Source organism: Podarcis liolepis (genome assembly GCF_965112155.1).
Source record: "Podarcis liolepis genome assembly, chromosome: 7".
Classification (NCBI taxonomy): Eukaryota; Metazoa; Chordata; class Lepidosauria; order Squamata; family Lacertidae; genus Podarcis; species Podarcis liolepis.
In genome coordinates, this window is record NC_139561.1 from 57,567,391 (window position 1) to 57,589,373 (window position 21,983).

At 42.3% G+C, this 21,983-nt stretch overlaps 1 protein-coding gene across 2 annotated transcripts in view; it reads right to left on the minus strand.

Annotated features, from left to right (window-relative positions):
- The window catches only part of RSPRY1 (ring finger and SPRY domain containing 1), a 40,536-nt gene that overhangs the window by 15,360 nt on the left and 3,193 nt on the right, over positions 1-21,983 (minus strand). Inside the window, exons 2-9 of one of the 2 annotated variants that reach the window (XM_083511476.1) lie at positions 19,750-19,827; positions 12,610-13,104; positions 8,528-8,580; positions 6,405-6,517; positions 5,225-5,351; positions 4,086-4,144; positions 2,776-2,842; positions 1,612-1,743 (exon numbers count right to left, since the gene is read on the minus strand). In XM_083511476.1, coding sequence (XP_083367602.1) covers positions 1,612-1,743; positions 2,776-2,842; positions 4,086-4,144; positions 5,225-5,351; positions 6,405-6,517; positions 8,528-8,580; positions 12,610-12,956 — 898 coding nt within the window. In that variant the 5' untranslated portion in view covers positions 12,957-13,104; positions 19,750-19,827. The remainder of the gene's footprint in view (positions 1-1,611; positions 1,744-2,775; positions 2,843-4,085; positions 4,145-5,224; positions 5,352-6,404; positions 6,518-8,527; positions 8,581-12,609; positions 13,105-19,749; positions 19,828-21,983) is intronic. The other variant, XM_083511475.1, reaches the window with a different exon arrangement.

A 21,983-nucleotide genomic window follows, 5' to 3' on the forward strand; every position in this document is an offset into this window, starting at 1 on the left:
CAATGCAAGGCAGCTGTTTGCTTGAGGCCATAAACTCTCCACAGCAAGTCATGACAAGTTACGCCCCATAATAATTGTACACCTCACGTAGCTCCCTCTGTGAAAATTGCTCTGACAGACTTGTCTGACCTCAAGGCTAAAATGTACAAAACTGCTACACTGTGAAGTGCAGGAAGAATCAGTTCTCTGAGTGTTCAAAGGTCCCCTAAAGGGTTAGGCAGATACCCCAAGACATTTCCCAAATTTTCTCCACCTTTGAGTCATCCTGCCTCTGGGTTAAGTGACCTGAATTCATGAACATAACACTGCTGGTTTTATCAAGGAAGTTTTCGCTTTCGGATTCTGAAAGCTACATTACACCATAGCAGTCAAAGTTTGCTTAAATACCAAATAATACATTGCATCTTTGAATGCAGAGCATGTCGGGGAGGCCACTAGGGGCGCATTGGAAGATGGCCGACAATACCATCTCTCCGACCCACACGGGGTAATTAAGAGGCTGTTATGGGAGTAGGCAGCCTCCCTTGTTGCCCCAAGGAAATAGGGAACACTGCCCTTGCCTGCTGTGCCAATAAATCACCCCCTAATTCGAAAGAAGGGGGTGAGGGCACTAGGCAGAATGCCCCCGTGTGGACCTCGGCTCTCCTGGACGCTGTCTCTGATCGCGCACTAGCTGCAGCAATTTGGAATAATTAATTACAAAAGAAGCAAATGCACATATTTCAAGTGAAGAAGGGGAGTGAAGTCTGCTAATTTAAGTGACCTCTGCAAAAGAAGACGACGGGTTGGAGAAACAGGAATATTTTACGATGAAGATACACCAAAGGCTGGGTATGTTGACAATGGGACTGAATGGGGGGGACGACCTTTTTTACTTCCTTCTATGTGATTTACAAGAACCCCTCCTCATTAGAATCGTCGGTCGAACTGACCCAAGCAGGATGATTAAGGTCTTTGTGGAGATAAATTTTAACCAAAAGTATGCTTTATGGAGATCGAGAAGCAATAAGAGCTTTTGCAATGGCGCAGCAATTAATTCGGAGTCGCCATCTTGCCAAAGGATTTATAGCCGAGAGGGGGAACGGACTTGTTTTCAGACTGCATTCCTGGTGAATCTCCTCAGAGGTTTTGAGAAAGGAGGCAGATTGGTGAAGATTAGTGATGCTAAGACTGTTTCGATGTATGGAAGTGATGTTATATGGAAAACGTCTGGATATGGCTACTGGATAAAAAAAAATATATATCCACGCACGATTACAAACTGTTCTAACCAGCTTGTGGAGACTATCAGAGGTCACAAAGAGAAAGGAAAAATATATGAAAATAACAACAAGCGATGTGGAAAAACAATAAGAAAGGACTGGCTAGTACTGTGAACATCATAAGGTTAGATTTGTGGACATTAAAACAGCAGTAAGAAGCAAGAAGTTGATTGGATCCCCTTCGGAACTTGAAATATGGGTACCCCCAACAAAAAATTAAAATTCGGCTGTGTAATTTATGTAATTTGGTTTGATTTGATGTGATTGGTCGGTTAATAAAAAAAATTATTCTTGAATGCAGAGCATGTCACCAGCAACGCCCCCATCTCACAGATAAATTCTTACTTACATAGATTGTCTAAACTCCACTGGGCACAGAATCCAACTTGGCGTTTTAAGTAGTCTGGATTATCTGTCCATTTCTCTAACAAGACTAGCTGGTCACTGATGCACGTTTCAGAAACTGTCATTTTATTTTCACCTAAAATGGTAACACAAAGTGACGATTGTCAAAAAAAACCTTCAGCAGAAACAAAGATTGTTCATGCTTAAACATATCATTTTCTAAGTATCCAAAAGCAGTATTAGTTTCTCTTCTCTCTTTCTCAAAGAGGAACCAGGCAACATTTAAGCAGTCAGTGGAACTTACGTCACTGGCCATGTGATGATTAGCTAAGCAAAGCACCTTTTCCAAGCATCCAAGAGGGCCTTTGCAGACACCATTTCTTCTTCCCTGCCCTCCTAACACCACACCCTTGCTATCTGGCAGGGGTGGGTAACTTTTTCAGCCCAAGGAGGCAACATCCTACACACACTCACACCCCTCTCCATTCTTCACCCAGGCTTTATCAGAGTTCAAAGATGCATCCCAGGCAAGCAAAAGCACTCAAGGAGGGTGGAAAACAGGGCTGGAGAAAGGGGGTATGGTCTGGGGAGAGGCCCAAGGGCTACATAGAGGGGCTTGGAGGACTATGTTTGGCCACCAGGCCTGAGGCTCCCCATCCCTACTCTATAGCACTAAAAGGCTCCGTTTGAAGGCTAAACTTGTTTTGATCTTCCTCTGTCCCTTGGCTGGGCATCACTTGGGCCTGTTCCTCCTTTAAAAACAAGGCAACTCTTGTCAGGATATTGGGACTGTAGGCAGCACCACGCGCAGACATGCAAAACCACAGGCACAACTAAACAGTCCTGCCACACCACACAGTCATTTGGTGTTCTCTTTAGAGGAAACTGCAACAGCAGACATGCTGCTCAGCTGTTTCCAGACAACTAAGAACACCCTCCAAATCTCAGGTGGAGCCTGAGAGCAGAGGAGGGAGAGCAGTTGCCAGGCTCTGAAGGTTCACAGTAAAGAACTCCATAGCACTTGGAGCAAGCCTAAGCCATCTTGTCAGTGCCACATGCATGCTAATGAACAAAGTGTGTGTATGGGGGAGGGGGGGGAGAGTTCAACACACAGACTACTAGGAACCATCTTGTGTTTTCCCCATAGATTTTGAGCTAACTCACTTACTTGTTTGTGCAAACTTTTCCAGGGCTATTAGTGCAAAAAGCATTACGGTTGGGTGGGACTGGAACTCCTAAGATAAACAAGAGAATTAAAGGATACAGTATTCCCTTAAACTGACCTCCGAAAACAACAAACTTTAGCCGATTTGTCAAATACAGGGAAAAACATTGCACTTTCAAGACAAAAGCATTCATGTCTTGTCGTAAGAGGAACGGTCTAATCACAGGGCTTTTTTTAGAGACCCAAGCACCAAGACAAAGTCCTACGCAGAAGGAAGAAGGAAGCTGTTCTGGATTAGGGAAATATTCATGGCTCAGCTCAGAGGATCGGAAAACAAGCCACTGACTCCCACGAACCGCCTCCTTCAATTTCAGGCTTCCTCTAACTGTAGTTTGCTGTGATGTTCAAATCTGGCAACTGTGGCTTGGAGGCTACTGCTGATCATGGACTGCTTGATTCAGGAATCGGAACAAACTGTAACTAGAGGCCAAAGCACAGCAAGAAATGAGTGTGAGAGACTTGAGGAGAGTGGAGCTGATGCTGATGTATTGCTGATTTTCCAAACCATGGCTTGGAGGACTGTGGCATCTGAACCGGGCCACAGAGGGGATGAAATTTCTAAGCAATTTCTTCTCACCTATTAAGTCTGGCAGGGGAGGCCATGTTCTACCTCCCATCATTTCCGTCAACACATTATAAAAAGCTTTCTTTTAACCTTTCAAAGCTTTCCAGACAAATTTGAGGCCTCTAAATTCTATTCTTTCATTAATTTCCATTGCACTAAAGAACAATGTAATGATTTTACAATGTTGGTTTTAATTTAAGACTTTTTATACATTGCTTTTTTTCTTGAAAAACAGAAATAAGTTGCCTGTAAGTTTATAAATGCTCCTAAAGGGGCAAATCCACACCACCACCTACAGATGGTGGGATGGGAACATTACTCTTCACTGCTTGCCCAGAGGAAAAAATGTGCAGGTGAGCACATGACTCTTCGCCACATGAACAACTTCTGAAGCTGACTTGTGCCTTCTGATATGGGGGGCTTCTGCATTCAAGGCTTGTGCTCTACCTCTCAGCAATGCCCCCTCCCCATTTCTATGCATCCCCTCAACACACACTCACTACTGAAAAAGGAGGATGGTGGCGGCAGCAGCAGCAATGATGAAGGCTTGACCCCATGTTGGGAGCTGTTTCCTCCCAAAACTTAACAGGATGAAATGCAAGGCCCTGATCCCTCTGATGTTCACACACAGGAGACATAGCATTTAAAGAGGAACAACATTAGAGGAGGATTAAACTGTGATACTCACCAAGCTCTGCAGCAAGTATTCCAAGATCCCTTGGCTGAGTAAACCTACACTTGCAGGGCCTGCAAGAACACTAAAAATGAAACATGTGCATCGAAGCTGCTGCATTACGTTTTTTAAAAGTCAATTCCAAAGAGCTTAATGTACAACTCTGCCCTCCCTGATATCTTGTGCTCTATAGGCATAAGGCATTGTGCAAGAAAGAAAGAAGTCAAGTATATTTAGTTTAGCTTTAAAAAAACAATTAAGCAGGAAAAGCCAATGTTTTTTAAATACAGTAATATTGCATCTTAAGCACATGTAACTTGTGCAATTTCAACCAAAGGTGGCAAAGCCTACTCAGTGTGCTGGCTCCAGAAGGCAAGGGGTGATTGTACAGGGGCAGTTCCAAGGGTTTGGGTAAGCATACAATCATACTATGCTTAAAAGGATCTCAGAAAGCTAGACTCCACAGGTAAGTTCACAAGATGGCATGAAGGTAGTATCCATCCCCTTGTTTTTAGTATTAACCTCCAGCAGTCAGCTGTATATTGGATGCAGGCAGGAGCCCACAAATTTTTGCTAGTTGTGACAGCCTGGACACTTCCTACTGGACACTTCCCAGACCCAGCTACACAAAGTATGTACACCCCCCTTGTATTTACTGCCCCTAGTTAAGGGGCATTCAAATGGAGGAGCAGGAGGTGTATTGCAACCCCCTCCCACTGTAACCGATAACAGTAAGTGTGCATTCCAGCAAAACAACACAGCCTGACACTACTTTCAAAGAGGAACCCTTTGCTTTCTGGTGTTGCCAGCATCATTTTTTAAAAAAGATGTTGCCTACTGTAGAGGAATACATTGGAGACACCCTGCTGGGCATCATTGATGATCTGGAGACCACAGCTGTGGGTGCCTGGGTGCAGCTGAACAAAACATTTTACAGACTCGTTGATTTCAATTAGGGAGTTAATGTTCTAAGCACTGCCCCAGGATATTGAGGGCATACTCTTGATAATGATGGGAGTTACATGCAACGTATTTACACCAGATCACCTGTGACCTGAGCAGAGAGACTGGAGGGGAGAATCTAGAGCAAAACAAAGCAGGGTGCCTGTTAATAACCCCCACAGTTACATAAAAACATTAAAAATCCTTCTTACCTGCAAGTTTTTCTGCCAAACAGCCTAGTACTGCTGTTGTGTTCCGGTGTTTGGCAGGATGACAGGCATCCTGGCAAGCAACAGCTCCACTTAAACTTAATATTTCCGTTAACTTCTGCAATGCATCCTAAACAAGACAAGTTAAAATGCTACTGAATAGTAGAACACTGAGAGACACAGTCCGTTCTCTTTCTCTCAGCTCCAGACAGAACCAGAAGATACTCCAATTATCTCCACGGTACTTTGTAACCACTGGGGAACAAAACATATGCTCCCTATTTTTGCATGTGCAAAACCTCTTGTTTAACAGCTTCTGTTAGAAAAACAGCAACTCGCATCCACAAAACTTCAAGGACTATCAAGACACTAAATTAGTAGTCACAGGTTTTTAAGAAGTTAGGAAATACTTCTTCCTTCTTAAAAAGTAATTCACTGTAAAACAATATATAGCTGCAATCCTAAAATCTCTCACTCTGGAGTTGTGCCACTGAAGCCTGTGGGATAAATCCAGCATAAGCTATTTAAGAACCTTGGCCAAAGGAAAGCACACCAGCCATTCTGCAAAGTGTTGTTTCCCTTCAACTCTTTCTTTAGTCATATGATGAGAGGAGACTCAATGAATCATATTTTTGGAAGGAGAGAGGGCCCAAGAGAAATCTTAAAAGTGCCTGGGTTTTGCAGCGTATTTGGTCTCGTGGTACATTTATACAAAGTTGACTAAGCAATGCACACTAGGGGGGAAAGAATTCTTACTGACTTCTCTAGTCATGTGATAGATATCCTAATGCATTTCATAGTTCATACAGAAAGATTTATGGGCACAAAGTCTATATATTCAGTATCTTTACAAAATGGTGGCGCATACATGAATTCTGAAGGCATCAACAGCCTAATTCTCAGTTTGGACAAGCAATTAGCAGATTCAGATAACAGAGAGTTTATACAACTCTATGCATGTGTCTCTGTGTGTACTCACCAGGACAAGCTTTCCGTCCAATGACTTTCAGTTGTGTTTTGAAACTTTTGTTCAGAAAATTGTTGGTGTGAAAATGACACATTGTAATATTGTTTCTTAAGATGTGCATTGTTAAAAAGTTTGGTCAGAATCAGTTCGACAGTGGGGGATGCTACATGCTGTTGTAATAAGGTTACCAAGTCTGCATGCATTTATTTTACTTACTTTCGTTGGCAATGGACACTCATCCAAAAGCAAAGTTATAACAGCTGGTCCCAAGGGATCTTCTAATGGAATAACTCTAATTAAGGATTGGACAACTTCCAGCCAGCCTTCATCTGTCAATCACAAAACAGAGGCAACTGTCTTAGACTGGTAACAATAGATGGAGACAATAATCATACACGAATCACAAGTATGATTTCAATAGCATTTTAACAATTCATCTGAACAACACATCACAGTTAACAAGCAGCTGCTAATCTAGACTGCAATAGCAGGACAAACTCAGCTCCTGTAGATAGGGCAAATATTCATAGCTCCAGGGATTAATGTTAGGATAAGTTCACACATGCATATTTCTTACTCAACTGCAATACCTAGTGATGACTCATAAGTACAATAAATAGTAATAGTAGTAGTAGTAATATTAATAATAATAATAATAATAATAATAATAATACCACCACCAACACTGAGCATTAACACTTCTCAGTGAAGGCAAGTCACAAATTCAGCTGCATTTTGTAACATGATGCTTATGCACAATCAATGCCATGAGTTTCTACAGCATAGAAATAAGGTGAGATTTTGCTCCCTCTCTGAAGTTCCTTTACTATGTCCCACTAAGTTAATGGGAGCCACTAATGACTGAACCAGATCCATCTCTGCATAACCTCCATCCCTTGGTATGAACAGTGATTTGAAACAGAATGTAGGAACTGGCTTCTATAGATAATGATTAGTGAATTAGGAAGGATTCCTTGAATACTACGAGGTCTAATACATTATCTCTTGGAAAGTCAGCTCCAGAGTTATTTTATAAGAGGCAAAAGATCAGAAACACACCACCCTTCCTTCTCAAACTATGGTTTAAGTTTAAGAAAGGCACACAGGAGATGGAATGCAACGAAGGTAACACACTGCCTTTCCTAAACCAGTTCCCAACAGTCTCCTTCTCCAACAGCAGGACACAGAGAGGAATTTGTGAATAGGCTGTTATATTTCCTATCATTTATGTATAAAGAAGATAATCTATAACTTGCTAATGAAACAGGAAAATCTGAACTCTCACTAGTTTCTGTTCTTGAAGAACATTTTAATTGATCAGTTAGTGACATTGTCTTACCCTGGCTCATTTTCTTCAAGTACCTCACCAAGGAAGGAGGGAAAAGTCAAAGTGACTGAGGCCTAAAGGCTGCATTGCAGAGCAAGGCGTCATCAGAGCCACAATTGACATTACTGTCTAGATGCTTTTTTCGTTTTCCACATGTTAAGTACAGCACCAATTTAGAAGAATTACATGTAATAAAGTCCAAAGGACTTTGGACACTGAATTTAAAGGAGGGGAAATGTATCTTGAGTCCTTTTGAGAGTTAAAGGGGTATAATTTTTTTATGAGGAAATAAAGGATGATAAACTGTTTGTGTCATGGAAATCCACTGCATCAGACATGAAATTGATCTGCCTCTAGCTGTTCCTAAGAGCTACTCTCAAGTCTTCAGTTACATCTTTAGGTATTGTGCTCCTTAAAACCACAGCTGCATGAGCAGGTGTGGTATTTTAAGCAGCTCCAGAACCGAGGAATTCAGACATCTACAGTTGCTCCAGGCAAAATGCTTAAAAGGTATCCACCTGGTATGCTGAAAGGGGATGACAGGAACTTTAGCCCAAAATATCTGGAGGGCACTAGGTTGGTGAAGACTAGTCTAGAGATATCAACACACATTTGGGGACATTCTTCCCATATCCTGCAAGGTTCCTCAGTATTTAATTAACATTATCCTTTTAATTTGGAAGCAAACTATTCCCCTAGTTACTCCAAGGCCTGTTTACTAGCTCAGTGTAAAACCAAAATAAGCCTGTTAGCTTGAGCCTCGTGGCAGCTGGCAGGCTGATTTCGCAACAGCATACCTCATAAATTTAGCCAGATTAGACAGGTACACATATTAAGCTAATTACAAATTTACCAAGCTCATTGTCAAGTAGCAGTATTATTTAGGTAATCACTGTAAAATTGCCTCAACCCTTGGAAATAAACATGCAGTGTGACTCTTAAGCTTCTTTACAGAGCTAAATGGTTTCTTAGTAGATTGCAACTGGAGTGCCACACTAGAGCAGGGAGGTACCTGTTTCAGCCATTTCATGCAAAGTCATCATTGAATAAGGAGGTTCCTGATCACTGGAAGAAAACACAAGACAAAAAGCTTACGTTAATCATTATCAAAGTTGGCACACTCATACCAGCTTACAATGAAGAGCAATGCAGAAGATCCATGACTGTTTAACAGCCAGCTAAGTTCCATGGTTCCTATCCAATGTTAATTTTATTCAGAGTAGAACCAATGAAATGACTGGACATGACTAACAGGTCCATGAAATTCAATAGGTCTATTCTGTGTAGAATCTGGTTGGATATAGTCTCATATTTGTTTACTGAATAGGTTTTTATGCCACCCTTCCTCTAAGGAACTCAGAGGGGCATACATGGCCACCTGTTTATCTTCTTAACAACCTTGTGAGGCAGGTTAGGCTGAGAGCCAGTGATTGTCATGGTAACCCTGAGCCAAACCGTGGCTGATAAGGACTTTGAACCTTCTCTCTTCACTACTTCCCCATACTGGTGTAGCAGAAATGTTTCCTAGGCCACAGTCACATCATCAAGTACAGAACCATGGGAATGAAATCCAGGGATCTACATGTACAGATGTGCCTGAAGGATATTTATCAGCCCTACAACAAACTGGAAGTAGAACTTTATCCAATGTGGGGAACACAATGGCTTTGTGGTGGTGCAGTCATCTAGAGTGAACGTGAAAACATTCACTTGGCATACTTGGCATACAAAAACTCTTATTGCACGCAACAGGGCTTCTCTAGACAATTGCCATAATCAGCACCATACCCCAGGATTCAATGGCCAGAAACCTTCATTTGTATAATTAATTTAAGAGACTGTTGGAAGCCTTCCAGCAAAAGGCACTCCTTTGCCTATTAGAAGAAACAAGAAAGCTGACATGGAGGTTTGCCATTAAAACTAGAACCTGGCAGGCCAAACATCTACTGGAACGAACAACATTCTTGGTCATGTGGTGGAAAATATAGAGGCCAAATGGACCTCCCAAGATGGGGAATTCATCCACAGAAAAAGCCACATCCCAGCCAGGTGCATCTCAGCCACCCTTGGAAGAAGAAAAACAACCTCCCCAGCAAATCTAATGGAGCAGGCAGGTTGGTAAGGAAAGTGACTGAGCCCAAACCATTTAGGGATTTAAAGGTAATCATCAGCACACTGATTTCTTCCTGGAAATAAACTGGCAACCAGTGCAATCAGCTGTTGTGAAAATTTGATGAGCATCCGCTCACACTCTCACTGCCTCAGAGGATACTGCAATAATCCAAATTCTTAGGATAATGAGACAGTGTCAACACATTAATGTAGAATCTTTTCATTATTGCCACAGTTCCTAAAAGTATACCAAGTGCTTTTATGAAAGTATAAAAACACAGAGGTCCACACCCAAGGTCTAAAATATAAAAGGCAAGACCATTAAAAGTACAAGAGGGAAGAGGGGCAGAGTCCTCCATTCAGAACAGAAGGCAGAGCACCTCTGGCTCAAGGCCAGCTGCTACACACCAAGTGTTAACGGAACACAACATGAAAGGGAATAGAAGTTGTGGAGTGCTGAATGACAGAGGGCATGGAAGGAAGAAACAGAACGCTTGCGATCCAATCTTGGGGGGTTGGGCTGGGGAGGAGAATCACAAAACTATTTTCCACTTATAATGTGACCATTTGTGCTTGGCAATATGTTCTATCACAGGACTGAATTCCCACTGGCTAAGAATTCTACCGAGTGCTTTCCCTAGTAACTTGTTAGTAGACATGCCCCTTCCAGTGCCCAGGTGAGGGAGTAGAAACAGAGTTTGGGACTTAGCCTAGAGAGACCTGGGTTCAAAACCCTGCCCAGCCATTGAGCACACTGGGTAGCCTTGGGCCAGTTGATAACCCCTGGATGCTACTTTGAGCCCCTTAAAGGAAAAATAGGATCCAAGCAGGATGAATTTTTACTATTGCTAGAAAATCCCCCCAAACAGCCTACTCTTTTTGTAGAAAACTGTCTGTTAGTTTATTCAGGTCAGCACCCCCCCAAGTTAAAGCAATACAATGTTTATAGCCAATAATGCTTGAACAAGATAGTCCTGAAAGCAACTGAACCCATCCCACTGCCCCACACTGTTGTATTCTGCGCAAGTGGAAGAGTCATTCATTTTGTTCTCAGCACAAGGCGGGTGAAAACAGACGTCATTAACTTGAAAGAAGTGGCATAGGAGAAGCATTGTACTGCTGAGGTTCAATCCAAGTAAACTATAATGCTTGAGAAGAGAGGTGGAAATGCATTCCATTGTGCCCAGAAGCTTTTGTTTATTACATTTATATCCAGTCTTTCCCTCCACCACAAAACGCAAGGCTGTTCACAAAGGATTCCCAGGCAGTCTTGAAGTCAAACCCTAATCAGACCCAGACCCTCTTTGCTTCAACAAGGTGGGGGCATCACGTGCCTTCAGACTGTGGTCTAGGACAAACAGAAGCTCCAGTCTGTGCCAGAAAGGGCCTCAGACGCTTGGAGCTGGCAGGTAGCAAAGAATGAAGTGATTATTTAAGGAGTTATGAAAGAGCATTTTTGACAGCAGCTCAGATAATAAAGCAGGAAGGAAACTGTCAACACCCTTGTTGATGTTTAAGATACTACAAAGATAACTCAAACTGACAACGAATAATGACAATTTTAATCAGGAAAGGAAGCATTAAGGACAATTTTGTTGGTGCTGTTGCTATGATATGTAGCAGTAGCTCCTCTGCCATTGGAAGGGTGTGATCATGTCTCTCTCCCTCCTCACATAAACTTTGCTTGCCTGGGATATTCCTTCCTTTGCCTGTCTGTAGCCCCCTGTCCCCAACCACTCCCAATGTGCTCATGGTTCAACAGGGTTATTCAGATCCAATTCAAACATCACAAGCTGTGCCACCAGAGAACGCACCCAGGCATCACTTCTTTGAAAGTCGCTTTATTGCTTTACCCTACTCAGAATCTTTCCACTTATCATTAACCATTATGTAAACATTTGTAAGAATTGGCACAACACATATATCACTGGAGCAGCCCTGCTGGACCAGACCAAGCCCAGATTCCTGTTTCCCAAAGTGCTCAGCCAGATGCTTATGGAAAGTCCACAAGTAGGATAAGGGAATCAGTCATTTCTGGCTATTATTCCAAGCAATGGGCTTTATTTGATTCTGAAAGTATCATCATGACTGGTAGCCCCTGGGAGCCTTATTATCTATTATTATTATTATTATTATTATTATTATTATTAACAATAATTAAATTTCTATACTGCTCTTCATGTCTATTCCTCCTTTAACTCCTTTCAATCTGGAGTTTTAGAAGGGGCAGACCAACAGAGCACTCCAATACATGCTTCTGCAGAAGCAAGTCAACTCAAAGACAGGGGACAAGCACAAGTTGCTGCCCCCCACCTATCCACGAAGACATCTTCAACTGCTGAGTTAGGAAAGGGGTCAGAGGAAAGCTTCCCTAAATAACTGCCTCCTTAGCATGCGCTGCCCAATCTTACAATGCACTGCAAACACACAAAGGGAATTTGGTTGAAGGAAGTCAAACTGGCTAACAAATCCCAACAGCACCTACAAGCACTATCAGAGTGTCCCCTTCCGTCCCAAAGGAAACCTTTCTTCTGCCATCAAAGGTGGCAGGACTACCTCTGGCCTCCAAAGACCTTAGGCAGCATCTTGTATATTGCTTTTGTGTCTGTTGAAACTGTAGAAGTCTCAACATGACACAAAGACAGTTTGCCATTTGGCTCTCCTCCCACGACTGGTGTAGGCATTGCAGTGGCTGCCACTCAACGGAATCAGGCAGTGTAAGGTTACAGGGCCGAGTAGGATTTCACTGAAACAAACTTTGGACATCAAAATGAACTACTGGAGGGGTATTCAAAAAGCGCAAGTGTTACGAGGAGAAGCCAAGACGAATCTACTATAGACATTTCCAATTCCAACATAAAGTTGTCCACTTTTATGCCACTGGAGGGGGACATTAGAGCAGTCTCCACAGATTGCAGCACAGCAATTTACAAGAGAAGGAAGGTACATCCGTGGCAATATTTCTCTTCAGGAAGTACTTACTTGTCTACCAACGTCCGAATCACTGCTAGCGTGTCAAGTACTAATCCATCCACGTTATGTTTTTTCCTTCTTGGTTCATGTGGCCCCCGTCCCCGCCGGGGGGGCCTCACTGGGTCCCTCGGGTGGCTCCTGGAGTCCGATACAGGCACTCTGCTGTTCTCTGTCTGGCGACTTCTGGATTCTGCATTGTCTTCTACCCCACTGTCTTCCCGACAAACACAGGAGTTGCCCATGCTGCTAGCCCCCAAGGTTTGCAGCAAACAGGGAATGTGCTGTTCAAGGGTCAGCCGTAAACCTTGGAGAAGGCTCCTGCTCGCATAGAACACAACCAAAGCAACGACAATCATCTAGACAGTTTTAAAAGCAATGTTTTTGGGATCCTGAATTGCAGCTTTTGCATCATATGAGTCTGTAACAACTGGAATGGGCAGGGAATGGCTGGGTAAGTGTCTGACATCATCACTGAAGATACACATTGGTCATCCAAAAGGAGGCCTGGAGGGTAAGAAAAAATACAAGCCCATCAACTTGGATTGAAATTGTAAAATAATGTGACTAGCAAACAAGTTCCTTTGCAAGCAGGCAAACAATCCTAATTTCCCCTTTGGCATACCTTTGTGCCCTGCACCAGAAAGGGAACCTGTACCCTCCAGGTGCTGGTGGACTCCCAACTCCCATCAGTCCCAGCCCAGTTCCCCAACCCTGCCTTAAACCCACAGCTGATGCTACAAAGAGGGAAAACTTGCTTCTTATCTTCAAATCTGCTAAGGCGCCCAGTACTGCAATTCTGTCCCGTTCAGATACCCAGGGCTACAAAAATGCTAATCAACCGCAATTCCCTCCAATTTATCAACACCCTGAAGCATTCTAACATGCTGTTCTCAAAGTAAACTGAAGCGGGAGAGGGAAATGCACGTATACACAGTTCCTGGGGGAGGCTCAAACTGCATCCAGATCCCCACCATCCTAAAACAAATGATCAATGCGAGGTTTCTTGAGGCAGTCAGTAGTAAAGTCCTTCCCACTCCTTTGTGTGAGTCCAAAGCCAGCTGCAAGGGAGTTGGGTCACTGGGAAATGCAGGTAGAGTGTGCAGCCCGTATAGAGCTTGAAAAATATTTCTGTTTCTCCAGCAGCCAGCCTCAAGTTGAAAAAAAAGATCAGTTTACTAAGTGGTGGGCATTTAAAATAAAAATCAAGGAGCCAGACACCTATGGATTTCAGCCTAGCCCTCCATATACCATGTTGCCTCTTCTACTATGCTTTATTTGAAAATAAGTGTATTCTGATATTCCAGCCAGCTTACCAAGAATAAAAATGTTATCTAACTATCAAAAAGCAGGGTAAAGAACCCCACACAATTCAAGTTGCCCAGTCAGTTTCCATTAGCATTATGCCCCGAAACAAATGGCAACTTGTCAACTGATGGAGGAAATGGCACATAAAGGTCTATGAAGAATTATCTTGCTCTGAAGAGAGTGGAAACGAAACCCACAGCCTAGTAAGCTGCCCAGGTCCAGCTGCCAGTGGTGGCCCCTCCCTCCTCTAACTGTCACCCAGGAAATCTTTGCAACCACTCACTCTGCAGCAGAGCAGAAAAGAAGTTACCATCACAGCTTCTTTTAAACAAACAGTTGCCTTTTGCATTGGTTGTTGTTGTTTTAAAAAAATCAGTTCTTATTATTGTAATAATGTTTATATAAACTGCTTTGTGATGTCTGTCTGAAAGCCAACATAGAAATACCTTAAATAAGACCAGGCCAGTGGAGGGAGGAGAGTGATGGGGATGGTGGAGGGCTCAGAATGTGCCTCCCAAAAGCAAGCCAGATGCTGGCACTGGCACTAAGTTGGCTGCCATATTTGGGTAACCATAAAGCTCTTCTGAGCACGGGGTGGCAAAAGGAGAAAGGAGGAAGAGATGTAACTTCATGACTTCATGACACATGGCCCTCCACAGTGAATGACTGGAATGCATCAACTGGCTTAATTTAAAAAAATGCAAGATGCTTGTAAATCTTTAAAAAATAACAACAGGGAAGAGTGATACTGAGAGCTGAACTTTCCATATAGGCTGGTCCTTCCTTCCTTTAGGCCAATTCATACCACTATATTGAGAGTGGCATAGCTGTAACTATCAAAATAACCTGCTTTTGTGAAACCACCACTTATAAAAGCTTAGTCATAATATGAAAACCATAATTTAATGGAACAAGGTACAATTTACCTGGATGATTATCAACCCAAAATCCTACCTGAACCAGCCTGAGTAAGGTGTAGGAAGTACTAATCTATGTGAAAGCTCACATTTAGCCCAGTGATGACTAAAACCCAAGCTTTCCACAGGAAACTGTCTTATTCCAAGTCAGACCATTGGTCCATATAGCTCAGTATTGCTTACATTAACTGGCAGCATCTCTTCACAATTTCTGATAAGATCTCGCCCAGCGATACCTGAAGATGCTGGGAAGTGAACCTGAGATCTTTTGCATGCCACAGCCCTGTTGACAATACACACATGTGACAGCAGGTTCAACGCCCGTCTTGTTGTTTTGTCCACCTGTAAAGCTATTCTAATATCAAATTATTAAGGAATTACTGTGAGTGATTTGGACCTGGCAAATAAAATCTAAGACTCTTAGAATAACTAGTTTCTAAACGAGAATGAGAACTAATTTTTCACTTGTTGATTACAGTTAGAATTTCTACCACTCTCTATTGGGAGAAAATAAGTGCTCTACTGATTAAATATAGAAAGTAAGTGATGTTATTCGTCATTATTAGTCATATTGATCCATCATACATGAGATATACCATTCTCGTGTATGACTGATATATATATAATCACACAGCCTGAAAGTCAGTATATTTAGATCATCCAGCACATCAGTGTGTAAGGCAGAAGAAGGGGAGGAACTCAGTTTCACAGATTCCTAGAGGCTGAAGCATCAAGTCAATCATCTTGAAACGTCATAACTTACAACAACCCATGAAATGACTGTGCACCTAGGATTAAGGTACACTGATGCAAATCTATTTAGGTTGTTCCTCTGCCTTATTTTTTCCTAAACTGATACAGGCTATATAACAGCACGCATAATTTGGTTTCAAAGCACAATGTCCAAGTTTCTCTTAAAATCATGAGGAGCCAACCCATGGTGTAAAACCAGTGAATTAGCACAGTACTTGGGATGGAGACTCTCAACTAACAAGGGGGAGCTTATTACTCTCCTCAGTTTGCCAGTTTCCTGAAAAAGAAGTTCTACACATGCTGCAAAGACAAAGATAAGCTGCAAATGCGAAGTTAAGTAGCCCTTACAGAAAGCAAAACTGCTCTGTTGGGCACTCAATACATAAACAAGTTATCTGTGCACCAGCCATCTTACAGCTCACAGTAAACAGTCTATGTAACCCTCAGCTGCCACCCCACCTTAATGCACTTTAGATATATACAGGTATAACAGCTAATTTGATTGAAGTCTGTATTTTTCCTATATTTTTCACTTAAGTACATCAACCTATAAAAAACACTGCCAGCCAATTTCTAGCTTCTCGTTTGTTTAAGCTTTGTCTCACATATGCCACATACCCCTCTACCCCTAACAGAGACAGAACATTTCTGGCAATGTGGAAGCTATGAGTCAGTCCCTTGTGAAAAGACACAGGGAGCAGGGGGAGTAATTGAAGTGTATGCCACACCTTTCCTTATCAGCTCTCAACTTACTCTACCTCTGCAAGAGAACAAAATGCATAGCATGAAGTTCAACTACCTTGTCTGATCACCACAAGGATTTCTGTTTGCATAACATGACTTCCCCGCCTCCTCCCCCTCGTGTGCTCTGTGCCTTTGCCAAATCTGCTCAGGAGTGTTAGGGGAAACCCTAGAACAGACTTAGGTGACACATAGTGGAAGGAGGGGGGCATAATGTTCTGTTGCGCAAGCAGAAATCCTTGCACTGATGAGACAAGGTAGTTAAACACCGTCCATCCAATGCATTTTGTTCATGTAGCGCTATGATGGATACAACCCATTATGTATAACTTACCACATAAAATTGTGCTGTTCTATATATTTATGAAATTTTGAAATAAAGCAGCCTTATTTATTTCCAAACCATCATCCAATAAAATTCACAGCCCTACAAAGTTGCAGTAACTTGCTGTATGCACAAACCAGTGTGTTAGTGGCCAAGAAATGCATTGGGAACCAAGGGTATCATTCACAGGTCTGGAAAGCATTGCACAGTACAACTTAGAAAAACAACAACTTCCAAGCAAGGGTTTTTGGCCCTACTATCAGCAGGCCTTGCATGGTCTGCCTGTCAGACAGTTCAAGAGCTCCCTTCAAATAGCCAGTATGCTTTTGGTCACCTCTGCTTATCAGAGGAACACACACATTGGGAAGTGCTAATACAGTACTGATGAAAACTAGACTTGGCTACTGCTAGTTCTGTGAATCAAGGAAGCAGCACGAGGACTCCCAAATACCAGCCTCTTTCAGCTGCTCTCTGTTAACTACTACAGTACATGTATTTTTAGCAACATGTTTGCCAACTGATTGCATCAGACACAAATTCTTCCAACAAGAGTTCTATTTTTGTGGGCTCCAGGCACAACACTAGAAATAAATACCTTTTGACACCTGATACTCTCCTTTTCTTAGCGCGTACACACAACACACACACACACACACACAGAGAGAGAGAGAATGCCTACTATGAGCCAGCGTAACAAAATAAAGACTTAAAAGAACACTTGATTTTTCTACACAATACTTAATTTCTCAGAAACTCTAGGAATGAACTGCCACCCTTTGTGAAAAAAAGCTGGTCTCCTCCCCCTATATTCCAATTCGTAATATTAAAAAGTGCATAAATCTAGCTTCTGCAAACACAGGGGTATACCACTTGCAACAGAATATGAAGCATGCAAATTTGGTTCCTTAATTTACTGAACAATTCTAACTGTAGAATGCACATTTCCCCTTGTGCACTGCCTGAAACAAAAAGCTGAACAGGCTTGCTCCACAGGCACTATTTCTATGGGAAGGTCTCCAATAAAAAGACATCCACGCTCGTAATTTTAACATGTTATCCAATGTAACATACGACATCTATATGATCATCCCACCAAATTTTCCTGGTCCAAACAACTCAGCAGAAGTGGTCAGCTAAGAACTTGGCTGGAAATGGTTTTGAGCGCAGGCGCCTCTAGAGTAAGGAGGGAAGGAATCAATGATTCACAGCCTCAAGTGTTTCCTTACACTCAACCATAATCACCTCATTGTGGAAAAACCCTGCCCACTCTGAATTCTTGCCAAGAAGCCAAAGTTGAATACAGGGATGACTTCAACCTTTCAGTTTCCAGTCTTAACTCAGTAATAGCTGGATTTTCCCCTCACCCATTGTAAATACATAAAACCCATAGCTCTAAGAGAATCAACTCACAAAAAGTTAACACAGAGATACTAATTGCATTTCAAAGAGAGAGAAAATGTGGCTTGACTGTTTCTGCAAAGAAAACAAGAATGCCCATGTGCAAACTGGATTTTGGGTCTGGTTAAACCTCCCTATCATACTATGCCAGAAATTTATTCGCATTCTGTTATTAAACTTGCCTGAATCAGAAAGAGCTTGGCAATTTTCTGAAGTGTAAAAGTTACTGTTTAAAAACCAAACAGTAATATACAATTATAAGAACCTTATTTTTGGTTTTCTAAGTGTAAATTTGCAATTGGCACCTGAGAAGTTTCTGTTTTGGAGACTCAATGGTCCCCATGTATAAGTTTCCCCAGACCCTCCATTTAAAACAAAAATTAGCCCTACTAACAAAACACCAACTATTCATTTGCTTTATGACCAAGAATGGTGCAGTCTAAATCTTAGATTATATTTGGGGTTACTCTCTTCAAATCCTACTTCCTAGAAATGGGGCACATATGGTAAGCAAACATTGCAAATCATTTTTCATGTATGATTGACATCAGTTTTATCCACAATCCAAACTTAGGGTTTGCTGACGTGTAGGTCATAACTGCAGAGGTGCTTCTTAAACGGAGAAATATTTCTGCAGTGCTTGGCTTGGAAGTGGGAAGTACAAGTACAGCAAACACAATGCAAAGAAAGCTTGTCTATTTCTTCAACTTTGTTTTCTAAATGAAGTCAAATAAGCAAGAGAATTACAATCTCTAGTCTAGGGCATTAGAAAATTTCCTTATGCAAATCATTCCACATTACCAGGCACACATTAACATGAAACTGAGCTAAAAGGTTTAGAAGATTATAATTTCATTAAATCTCCTATGGAAGCCAATTCTCAAGTTTGGGTCACAATCATATGACATACTTTTAAGAAAAGGTGGGGAAATTAATTAATTGATTGATTTAATTTCTTACCTAGTCTTCACCATAAGGTCTCAGGGAGAGTTAAAACAATATACTGGTAATATACAATTATAAAAATGGATAAAATTGCTATAATTATAAAACTAGTAAAACCATTTTTAAAAAAACAGGGCAGAATGATATAAATTAAACAAAAGAGGTGGGTCCCACAAAGCAGAATTAAAACTTCGGTTTAAGAGGTGAATCTTCACCTGTACAATAAATGTACAATAAATATTCCAGACACATTTCTGCAGGGAGGAAACTCCATAATTTAGGGCCTGCCACAGAGAGAGCCCTCTTCTGGTCCTGCATTTCTGACCAGTGGAAGTATTCAAATAGTCTTCAAGGGATTCCACACACAGAGCACAATGCAATAGTCCAGTCTGAACAGTATCAGGGCGCAGAGTACACTGGTCGTCTCTCTCCAAAAGGGGCCATAGCTGGAAAAAAGGCACTTCAGGTCACCAAGGCTACCTAAACCTCCAGGGGCAGTAGTGGATCTAGGAGCACCGCCAAGCTATGAACCGGCTACTTCCAGGGGAGTGCAGCCGCATCCAGAACAGGTAATCTCCAACCTCCTAGACTCAGCAATTCAGAACACACAACATCTTTGTCGTCTCAGGATTCACCTTCAATTTACTGGTCCACATCTAGCCTCCAAGCACTGGTCTGTTATGGGTCATCACACACTTCTATGTATCTGAATGGTGCTGGAAAGTTGACTAGAAAGAAGCGATGCATTGGTGAAAAATAAGTTACCTCACTTATCCTCAATGTCGGCAGCTGATACAAAGGGGTAGAGCACACAATCTCCTGCACTGCACCAACTGCTAGGAGCTGAAACAGATCAGGAAAGAGAGTTCAGGTGATAGCCTCCTCAATGTAAGGGAGAGGTTCTAGCCAAGTGACTGACTCACTTGGGCAAAGGCTAGACTCACGAGGTACAGGCAGCAGCCAAGGAGGCCAAGCTTCACCGCTACAGCTTTGTTCAATGCTAATCCTGGTTGGGGCAGGAAGATGGATTTCCTACCCTTCCCCCTAGTCATTTAAGGTGTAGTAGCTCCACAGGCTACAAAACCAACTACACAGTGTGAGCGTCATGGGTTATGCATCTATTTGCATACTGAACTGATCAATTGTGCCCACGCCAATGGACCACCCAGTCCCTATGGCAAAAATGCTTCTGTCTGAGCAATTGTTAAGTTCTTATTTATTCAAGTAATGGCAGGGGAAGCCCTAACGCTTCTGCCCCACAGTACTGTACAAAAATTCTTGGTCAAATAACCAAACCAAACTGTGTGTTGGATTTAGTCACACAAACTAGCAGGCATGACTAAAAGGTTGTTCCTGTGACTCAAGAGCATACAGACTGGAAACCTTATTTATACAACTATTGCTCATGTGGGCCTATATCCTGGACTCTCCCCACTGTACTACCAACCCCACCCCACTTTATTCATAACCATCAGCAGAGAGCATCCCTCAGACTAATTAACAAAGATGATGTTTTCCTATGATATATCACTATAGGTGAAAAGTGTGTTTGGAGCAAGGATGTGAATAGTTGAAGAATCCATGAGGAAGGATGCAGTGTCTCTCTGCATACTCTGTTCACACATCACACTTGAATGAGGGGGTTCCTGCCTACAAGGAACAGGACACCCAACGTGAGGGGCAGAAGGCAGGCTCTAGACAAACTAAGAACAAATCTCACTCAACTATTTTGTTTGGAATAAGTCAAACCACCATCCCAGTTCAGATGACTTGCCAAGCCAAAACATGGCTTAGCTCACAGTAGCACTAGAGGCAGAGCACCCTGGGAACCCATGCATTGATGTGAAGCCATGGTTTAGCATGAAGCTTAGCATCATGCGCAGAGTGAGGCACCATTCAAAACTCTGAGCAGCATGTCTTCCATCTCATAAAATGTGGGAGCAGAACACAGTTCTGCCCCTACCATCTAGGCAGCCAGCCACTAATCTCCCTCAGAAATAGCCTTGCTCATCTAAAGTATGAATTTCTAAACTCTTGATGATAGAAGTACATTTTTTACTGAGTTTAAAATGAAGAAACGCACTTCGTCAAACTTCAAAAGGTTTAGAGCGTGCAAGAGTAAGAATTACACTACCTGTAGCCCAGCATATTCCTGCAAGAATTGTGCCTCTGGGCTTGCTTTTTGTCAGGGGAAAACCCAGGGCACTGACTGGTGGAGGGATGCAACAGGCAACCTCTTCCTGCAATCCTTGGAGGTAGATAATTCTGTAGTGTCAGAAATGGCTGAATGATCCAAACAAAGACAAGGCAGAATTACCCACCTCCATAGAAGGTGGAAAAAAGAAAGCCAGAGGCCTCCCTTCAATGGATCATGCAGACTGCCTTCTGTGGGCGGGCACTCTGGGCTCTCAAAAAGGTTTCTACAATTATGAAAGAACACATACAATTTGGGAATTACTAATCTTAAAAGCAAGAGGAAATCAGCTACTAGTCTCCCCTAGAAACTGCCTGGCTCATCACACAGCAGAACACTCACTCCAACCTGAAGTGCCTGTCGTCCTCCCTCATCCCTATTTTAGCAGACAACTTCCACATAGCTTACCAGTACCATCTTATCTCCACAGGAAGATTCATGTCCTCAGGCTTTCTCATATGCCATTCCTCATTTCATTTCAAGTTTGCCCTAGTCCCCAGGAATCTCTTACTCATCGCCAGTACATCCCCAGGTCTCCAACCTACTATTTTAAACTCTAAGTAAATCTCATTTTCTAGACAAGACGTATTCAAGATTATATAGCAGGGATAGGGAACCTGTGGCCCTCCAGATTATGGTGGCTGCCAACACCCATCAGCTCTAGCCAGCAAGGCAAATGGTTGGAGGACCACATACTCTCCCATCCTTGTTACACACTATGTTACCAATCCATGTATTCATTCTTTCAAATTTAAAGTCACCATTCAACATGATTACAAACAAAACCCTCTATTTTAAAGCACTT